The 9,339-nt window shown below is 36.8% G+C and overlaps 2 protein-coding genes across 2 annotated transcripts in view; both read right to left on the bottom strand.

Annotated features, from left to right (window-relative positions):
- Positions 1–934, bottom strand: part of LOC111390325 (luminal-binding protein 5-like) — a 3,715-nt gene extending 2,781 nt beyond the window's left edge. The window contains exon 1 of the mRNA XM_023015346.1: positions 856–934. Coding sequence (XP_022871114.1) covers positions 856–934 — 79 coding nt within the window. The remainder of the gene's footprint in view (positions 1–855) is intronic.
- A 1,433-nt stretch (positions 935–2,367) lies between these two features.
- Positions 2,368–5,758, bottom strand: LOC111390324 (luminal-binding protein 5-like). The gene is made up of 9 exons (XM_023015345.1): positions 5,672–5,758; positions 5,526–5,559; positions 5,181–5,442; positions 4,876–5,090; positions 4,514–4,756; positions 3,617–4,096; positions 3,329–3,486; positions 3,130–3,212; positions 2,368–3,038 (listed from the first exon to the last, which is right to left on the bottom strand). The coding sequence occupies exons 1-9, from the start codon at positions 5,756–5,758 to the stop codon at positions 2,555–2,557; spliced, it is 2,046 nt and encodes a 681-aa protein (XP_022871113.1). The 3' UTR covers positions 2,368–2,554.
- Positions 5,759–9,339: the final 3,581 nt, after the last annotated feature.

Raw genomic sequence — 9,339 nt, 5'->3', positions numbered from 1 at the left:
TTATTCGGGATTGCACCATTAAAATTTTTATATCCTACTGAGTATTCCCATATACTCACCCTTTTTCCCTACACCTCACAGGGTAGATCAGGTTATGTCGGAGCGTGATGGTTCGTTGGTGTGTTGGTGCCTTGTTTCGCTGGTTAAAGATCTAAGTTAGTACGTAATTTAATTTATTTTAAATTTATTGCAATGAACATTTATTTATAAATAAATTTTCATATATGTTTATATGCAGATGAATATATGTAGTCTGCATTTTAAAATAAAATTTCGAATTAAACATTATTTTTTTTTCGATTTCGCTGTTAGTATTCTTGTAAAAATGACTGGGTATGCTTTTACTATTTGGTTCATGTTAAAGATTATCTTTATGTATATTCTGTGACATTCCTAGAATTAATGAAAACGTATTGTCTAAACAATGTCACATCACTTTTTTTTTTCATATGACTGCTTGGGTATTACAATACATCAGGAATGGAGACTTAAATGTTGGTTGGTGAATGACAGTCACTATAAATGCTGTGAGTACCTATTTATTTTGAATTAGTTTGTGGCTTCTGTTTTCCATGCATACCAAATTTAAATTGAACGTGCAATAATTGTAAAGGCAATTTATCACGTTACTTATGTTGAAATTTAGTGATAATTATGACGCGTTCATAAGAAATTAAAGGATTTAAAAATAAAAATAAAAAAATTTGTAGCGAATTAAATTATAATGATTTGGGTCGTTACAACCCATCCCTCTCTATTTCGATTGGTCGATTGGCGCCTTGCAGTGGTGCCACGTGATGCAGCAACATACGGTGAGGCGACGACGAAGGGTGTGAGTGCCGCTTCACTGCTCACAATGGCGACGGGATGGCAACGGTAATGGGATTTGCGATATGTTGTAGTGAACTTTGATTTGTTCCAGAACCATAGCCATTTGTGATTTGCAGCCTCGGTCGATGTGGTTGGTCTGTGATCTGTCGGAGAGGTGGTGTATTGTCTCGTGTGTTGGTTATGGTCGTGGTGGCTATGATCGTTTCCAGCTGTGGTTTTGTTGGTGGTGGAGACGTTCGTTATGTGTTGTTGGTGAGTTCGGTGGTGGCGATCGTGGTGGCTTCTGGTGGTGGTAAAGGTATTCTTGTGGCTTTTGGTGGCGATGGTGTTCGCGTTGGCAGTGGTGATGTGGGTGGTGTTGCTGAGGTGTGGGTTGGGCATTGTTGGTGTATTTGGTGGTGGCAGGCATATTGGTTCCTAGTGATGGAGGTAGTTGGTGGTGGCTGTGGTTGTCCTAATTTTTGTTGGCATTTGATTTGATTTGGTGGTGTGTGTTGGTTTGGTTTTGCTGGGAGGTGGTAGTGGTAGTGGCGGTGGTTGTGATGGTGTTGTAGGTGGGGTAGTATTTGTGACCAAGTATTATGGTGGATCGGGATCGGGTGTTTGACGTTTGTGACCAACTATTTGGTTCCTTGTGACTGTATTAATTCGTGACTTTAAAATTCGATCATTTTGTAATTAAGAAAGTAATTTGTGACTCTCAAATTTAAAAATATATGACCCGTGACCTATACTTTTTGAATTTGTGACTATTTGTAACCTATAATTTTTTGATCTGTGACATATCAAAATTTTGATTTGTAACCTCAAAAAAATCTGTAACCATAATACGTGATCAGTAAATAAATCTGTGACTTATAATTGTGAATTTGTGACCATTAATCGTATAATTGTGACTTTATATCATTATTTAATAAATATTAATAATTAATTAGTTAAAACCTGATTTTTGCATTAATGAAACTTGTAACCTGAATTTTGCATTATGCATAGTTAAAACCTGATTTTTGTACTCATCCCAAATTTTTTTCTAACTTAACAATGATTTTAGACAGTCTAGGCTTCTCGTAATTTGAAATGTCTTTAGCACAAGAAAAAACAGCCAAGGGACTCTACCCTCTAACGACAAAAATAACCGTACTCATTTCTAGCGTTTTAAAAAGTGTAAAACGTAATTAAACGAATGAGTTAAGCTTCAAACTTTACGAGCCCAAACAAACTTAGGTGAAACCTAGACGTTAAAAAATATTTTCTTATTTTAACACTATTTTAAATTTTTAATGATTTTTAAAATGATTTAATAATTAAAATAATATGTAACAAACATCTCAAATTATAAAATACTGAATTTACTTAATAATTCCTAAAATTAGTCAATTATATAATTTTCAAATTTTCAAAATGCAAAAATTAAATTATTTTTATAATTTAACTTTTAACTAAACAAGCCTTACTTAAAATTTCTAAAGTGCTTTCATTTTTGTATTTTGTACAGATAAAATCATTTAAAACACTTTACCCTAAACCAAATAAAAGTCTTCTAAAGAGAGGAGAAAAAGTATAAAAAAAAATTAATAAAGCACCACTAGGCGCTCATCGCCAAGGCATGATGTTTTGCTCGAGCTCGCGTCTAGATGGGCTTTTTAGAACACTGCTCCCAATGAACCCATATGGTTGTTCTTGCTTGAACTTTGATCAGTAATTAATGGACTACAAAAGTTACCTACAGTACGTTATGGAAGTCGTCATCTTCTGGAGATGATTCACCAGGGGCTCCTCCAGATCTTTGATAGACCGCTATTATGATTGGGTTACATGCGGCTTCCACCTCCTTAAGCTTCTCTTCGTAGTCCTCTTTCTCTGCGTTTTGTTTGTCGTCTAACGACTCAAGGGCCTCCTTTGTAGCAGTCTCGATCTTCAGCTTCTCGGCAGACTCGAGCTTGTCCTTGTCGTTGATTTGGTTCTTCATGCGGTAAATGTATGTCTCGAGACTGTCACGAGCATCAATTCTTTCCTTCACATTCTTGTCTTCCTCAGCAAACTCTTCTGCTTCGCGAACCATTTTCTCGACCTCCTCTTGGCTATATCGATCGCTCTCGTATGTTATGGTAACCTTCTCTGATTTACCGGTGCTCCCGTCTTCTGCCTTGACGTTCAAAGTACCATAGGCATCAACTTCGAACGTCACCTCAATTTGAGGGGTTCCCCTGATAAAATAGAACACAGGATTCACTTCAGATGACAAAATTTAAACAGCAAGTAAATTAATAAAGAATTCAAAAGAAGAATGCAACCAACCTCAGTGCTGGAGGAATGCCGGTGAGATCAAACTTTCCGAGCAGCCTGCAGTCTTTTGTAAGACTCCTTTCTCCTTCAAAAACCTGTTAACAAATTGTCGGATCCTCTCAGCTAACGTTCAAACATGCCATTTTTTGCAGGACATAATCACCCACTTATCTAACAGTACGAACAGGGTAAGAATTATTTGAAACATTACCTGAATAGAGACAGTAGTTTGCTGATCTTGGTAAGTGGTGAAAACTTGGGACGTCTTGGTTGGGCTAACATGGTATTCGTTCCTCACAATCAATTTAGTCATAACTCCACCCACATTTTCGATACCAATGGTGAGTGGTGCCGCCCAGAAAAGAAAGTCTGTACATCAGTCATCCATTCAAAAAAAAGCAGTCTATAAACATCAATAAATCAAGACTGAAGCAAGTACACACACACACACACACAGAGAGCAATCGGTCGACAAGATAACAATTGATGTGATAAACACCTGTTGTTATTCCTCCACCTTCTCCACTTAGAAGACTTCCTTGGATAGCAGCACCATAAGCAACAGCCTCATCTGGGTTCACACCCCTGTTGGGCTCCTTCCGATCGAAATAATCCTTGAGGAGCTGCTGAACTTTAGGGATCCTGGTGCTTCCACCTACAAGGACGATTTCATCAATCTGATTTTTCTCCAAATCGGCATCTTCCAAGGCTTTCTTCACAGGTCCCATGGTCTTTCTGAAGAGGTCATTGTTCAACTCCTCAAATCTGGAACGGGTCAATGGTTCAGAAAAATCGATACCATCAAAAAATGATTCAATTTCAACACGGACTTGGTGCTGACTGCTCAGGGCTCTCTTAGCACGTTCACATTCTCTCCTTAGCTTCCCAAGAGCTATGTTATCTTTGCTGATGTCCTCTCCATGCTTTTTCTTAATCAGGTTGATGAAGTATTCCATAATTCTGTGATCAAAATCCTCTCCTGCACAAAAGTGAAACTTCCATATATTGTAACGCGAGAACTCCCAAAATGTTAATTCTAACTCTTCCTCATTGCAGTGCAGAATAATATATACATAGTGGAGAACTAGTTTTTACATAACTACTATTTTAAATTCAGCAATCAAACTCAACCTATTATCATGAGACGTATCTGAATAATATATATTTCTGATTGCTCAATGGATCATAATCCAGTTGATCTCTCAGCTCTATCATTGAATGACTGTGTTCAAGGGCTGTCCGTTTGGATAATATAACGTTTTGTACTTTAATCACTATAACTGCATGATTCAATGCCACTAGCATCCGGGATAGATCAGTTCCCAAATATTGATTGCCTAAATAAATGTACTTATGAAATGTATCAACGTAGAGATGGTAATGGAAAGATCCGTACCTCCAAGATGGGTGTCTCCATTAGTGGCAAGCACCTCAAAGACACCGTTGTCGATGGTCAAGATACTGACATCAAAGGTTCCACCACCAAGGTCAAAGACAAGGATGTTCTTCTCCCCACCTTTCTTGTCCAAATTATAGGCAATTGCTGCTGCTGTTGGTTCATTGATAATCCTTGCCACGTTCAAGCCAGCAATTACACCAGCGTCATTGGTGGCCTGCCTCTGTTCATAATTGAAGTATGCTTCCAGTTATAACCACAAACAAATGGATAGTATAACCAAATAGACAAAATGTCATTAGTTAAGGTTTCACTAAAAGTAAAACAACGTGAAGATGGTAAATCATAAAAGTTAGACTTACCAGGAACTGTTACAACAGCATCCTTAATTATCTTCCCAAGGAATGCTTCTGCAGTTTCTTTCATCTTTCCTAAAATCATAGCACTGATTTCCTTAGGGCTGAAGATTTTAGTCTCGCCATCCCTAATTTTGACTTGAATATAAGGCTTTCCATCCTTGTTCACGATTTTGTATGGAACAAGCTTCATATCCTTCTGAACTTCCTTGTCCTCAAACCTGTCAAGAAATAATTTAAAACTTCAATCAGTATTTATTAATCAAATGCAGAATAATTATACGTATATAAACTGAGCAAAAAGAGCTTACTTTCGTCCAATGAGTCTCTTTACATCAAAGATAATCCTCTCAGGGTTGACAGCTGCCTGGTTCTTTGCAGCTTCACCAATCAATCTTTCAGTGTCGGTGAATGCAACCCATGATGGGGTAATTCGGTTTCCATTAGCTACGATTTCGACATGTCCATTCTTAGAAACACCAACACGGGAATGGGTTGTACCAAGGTCTATGCCAATAACTGTTCCCAATTTAGTGGCTTCCTCTTTTGCGATAGAAATTGCTGGTAGACAGACTGTTTGATAAGGTAAGTCAACATTATTACTCATTTAGCAAACTAATTATATTTGAAACACAGAAGCCAAAAGCAATTAGAACCATGAGAAGAAAATGTCAGGAAGCAGTAGAGTTTCTGAAATAATAATAAGTTATTGATTACTGTAGATATCAAATTCTCAGTCCAGTATCTACTCATCCAGGCCACAGCTCATTTCATCTATTTAACTTTGTTCGGAGGCAAGCACTCGTGTAATTGCAGCAACAGTTGTTATAATTGCATTGATTAATTGTGCCTTTCCACTTTCCAGCACTACGCCCGACACAGGACCCATCCCAAATCACCCTAATGGACCCAAAACGTGAGAAGCGCCGATAATGGATGCAAGCTAGGCGCTAATCCATCTTCTTTGACTATAATGAGTGGGTTGTAACAATCCCCCTATTTAGTGGGGATTAAAATCTAATTTTTAGTAGATTTTGATAAATTTGATGAAATGCTTGATTGAAAAATTGTGGATCTCAATAATTGTATGGTTAAAATTAATTGTTGATCTTAACTTATGTTAATATCTAGTTTTTAATCCCGACCAAAGAGTGGCTATATTTTATTTATATCATTTCAGTTTCAGGAAAGCTACATTTAGGAAGTGGAAACCGTTACCAAAAAAAAAAAAAAAAAAAAAAAAAAAAACANTTGTGAAACCAAAAATGAATAAAACAAATTCTTCTGCTTATTTGCTTGAGTCTTCCAGTTTGTGGCATAGTGGACTAGGACATGTTAACTATGATACTTTATTACGTAGACTAGTTAACTCGAATAGCATACCCAAATTCCATAATGATTCCGAACATAATTGTGAAATTTGTGTTGAGACAAAATTGACAAGGTCATCCTTTAAGTCAGTTGAGCGGAACACAGAACCACTTGATTTAATTTACAGTGATGTTTGTACAAACAAGAGGTGGCAACAAGTATTTTATTACTTTTGTCGACGATGGTACAAAATACTGTTATGTATATCTGCTTAAAAGCAAGTATGAAGTTATAGAGAAATTTGTTCTCTATAAGAATGAAGTTGAAACTCAACTTAATAAGAAAACTAAGGTACTACGGAGTGATCGATGTGGTGAGTATGGAGCACCGTTTATCGATTTTTGTGCACAACACGGAATCATACATGAAACCACCGCATCTTATTTACTACAACAAAACGGTGTAGCTGAACAAAAAAATCGTACATTAAAAGAAATGATGAATGCAATGCTAGTAAGTTCTGGGTTACCTCAGAACATGTGGGGGGAAATTGTGTTATCAGCAAATTACCTTTTAAATAAGGTGCCCCGAAAGAAATCGGAAAAGACCCCTTATGAGTTATGGAAAGGAAGAAAGTCTACCTATAAACACTTGCGAGTGTGAGGGTGTCTTACAAAAGTGGTTGTTCCAACACCAAAGAAGGTAAGGATAGGCCCAAAAACTATAGACTGCATCTTCATTGGCTATGCACGTAATAGTAGTGCTTATCGATTTCTTGTGTATGATTCAAAAATTCCAGACATACACAAAAACACGATAATGGAATCGAGGAATGCTTCATTCTTTGAAGAAGTATTTCCATACAAGTCCAAAAAGGAAGCCAGCTCTTCTAAACGAACATATGAGACAATGACTGAAAATAGTGAGGACGAAGAATTAGAAAAGGAAACTGAGGTTAGACGCAGCAAACGGGAAAGGACAGAAAATTCTTATTGTCTTGTTTTTCTGACCTATATGCTAGAAAGCAACCTCAAAGCTATCAAGAAGCTGTGAATTCCTCGGAAGGACCTCAATGGAAAGATACCATTAAAGGTGAAATAGATTCCATACTACAAAATTATACATGAGAGCTAGTGGATCTTCCTCCTGGATGCAAACCACTAGGCAAATGGATTTTCAAAAAGAAAATGAAAGCAAATGAAACTATCGAAAAGTGCAAGGTCAGATTAGTAAGAAAAGGTTACAAACAAAGGAAATGCCTTGATTACTTTGATCGTATTCTCCAGTGACGAGAATAACATCTATTAGGGTGATACTTACGATTGCTACTTTGCGAAATCTAGAAGTACATCAAATGGATGTTAAAACGGATTTTCTAAATGGAGATTTAGAAGAAGAAATTTATATGGAACAACCCGAGGGGTTTTCGTCACTAGGACAGAAAAAGAAAGTCTGTAAACTGGTGAAGTCACTATATGGCTTGAAACAAGCACCAAAACAATGACATGAAAAATTTGACAATGTCATGATAGAGAGTGGATTTAAAATTAATGAATGTGACAAATGTGTTTATGTTAAAGACACTAAAGATGACTATGTCATTTTATGTCTTTACGTTGACGACATGCTTATTGTTGGTAGTAACAATAAGATGATTGAATCCACTAAAAATATATTAAATTTGAGATTTGATATGAAAGACATGGATTTGCTGATGTTGTACTTGGAGTCAAAATCTCAAGAACATCATATGGGCTTGTTCTAAGCCAGTCACATTATATGGACAAAATTTTGGAAAAATTCAACAAGAATGATACTGGTTTGGCTAGAACACTGATAGATACGAGTCAACATCTTTCTAAAAACAAAGGTGAAAGTGTCTCTCAAGTAGAATACTCGAGAGTTATTGAAAGTCTAATGTACTTAATGAGTTGTACAAGACCAGATATAGCTTACATAGTCAGTAAATTGAGTAGATATACGAGTAATCCAGGAAATGATCACTGGAAAGGTATAGTAAGGGTATTGAGGTACTTAAGATATAATCGTGACTATGGAATACACTACACCAGACATCCAGCGGTCATTGAAGGATACAGTGATACTAATTGGATATCTAATATAAAAAACTCAAAGTCCACCAGTGAATATGTGTTCACTTTGGGAGGTGCTGCCATCTCATGAAAATTCTCTAAGCAAACAGTTATAGCCAGATTTACAATAGAATCTGAGTTTATAGCCCTAGATAAATGTGGTGAAGAGGCCGAATGGTTGCGCAACTTCTTAGAGGATATTCCAAGATGGTCCAAACCTGTGCCTGGAATTTGCATATATTGTGACAGTCAATCAGCAATGGGAAGGGCATAGAGTAACATGTACAATGGTAAGTCTAGATATATATGTCGTAGACACAATATCATTAGACAACTACTCTCAACTGGAGTTATCACAATTGACTATGTTAGGTCAAAGGATAACATTGCAGATCTACTAACCAAAGGGTTAAATAGAGAGTTAGTTGGGAAATCATCAAAAGGAATGAGACTCAAGCCCTTAAAAGAATAAGTCATTGCAAAGGAAACCCAACCTAGTTGACTGGAGATCCTAAGATCTAGGTTCAAATGGACAACCTAACTGTAAAGACATGATAAAATCACTATGGGGGTATCACCTCCTATCCATTCCTATGATATAATAATGATGCCCATAAGGATGAAGGTTAAGCAATAGGCTTTTAATGATTCTTACGCGTCGAAAATTGAGCCAATTAATACGGGTTACTTGTAATAAGAAATCACCTGTGTGAGAAAGAAGTGGGGCCGCTTCTAAGAGAATTATGTGGGGCTCAATTCTTAGAAACTCTCACAGAACCAGGCATATGTTCATGGCCAAAACGAAATAACAATGAGAATTGAACGGTGTTAGGAAGAATCCTATGTGAAGTATATCATTGTTTACACAAACGGCAGAACAGTTCAAAGACACTGCGTTTACTGGTCAGCCAGTAAAGTAAATATGCTTTCACAAGGGAAGGTTCAAAGGGTAACACCTACCTATCCTATGTAGACTTCAACTGTTGAACTTTATCACCAAGTCTTATGTCTCACATTTCGTGTCTCTCCCAATTTTCATTCATGTGGGGGATTGTTGGAAAAAATG

This window comes from Olea europaea, unplaced genomic scaffold (genome assembly GCF_002742605.1).
Source record: "Olea europaea var. sylvestris unplaced genomic scaffold, O_europaea_v1 scaffold671, whole genome shotgun sequence".
NCBI classification, from domain to species: Eukaryota; Viridiplantae; Streptophyta; class Magnoliopsida; order Lamiales; family Oleaceae; genus Olea; species Olea europaea.
This window is presented reverse-complemented; position numbering and strand designations above follow the sequence as displayed.

Excerpts from the sequence above, each read along its gene's own strand:
- LOC111390324 (XM_023015345.1), bottom strand. The coding sequence starts at position 5,758 with ATGGGTCCTGTGTCGGGCGTAGTGCTGGAAAGTGGAAAGGCACAATTA. Across the intron at positions 5,443-5,525 it reads CCTGACATTTTCTTCTCATG|TCTGTCTACCAGCAATTTCT; the intron begins GTTCTAATTGCT and ends CTTATCAAACAG. Across the intron at positions 4,757-4,875 it reads TGCTGTTGTAACAGTTCCTG|CATACTTCAATTATGAACAG; the intron begins GTAAGTCTAACT and ends TATAACTGGAAG.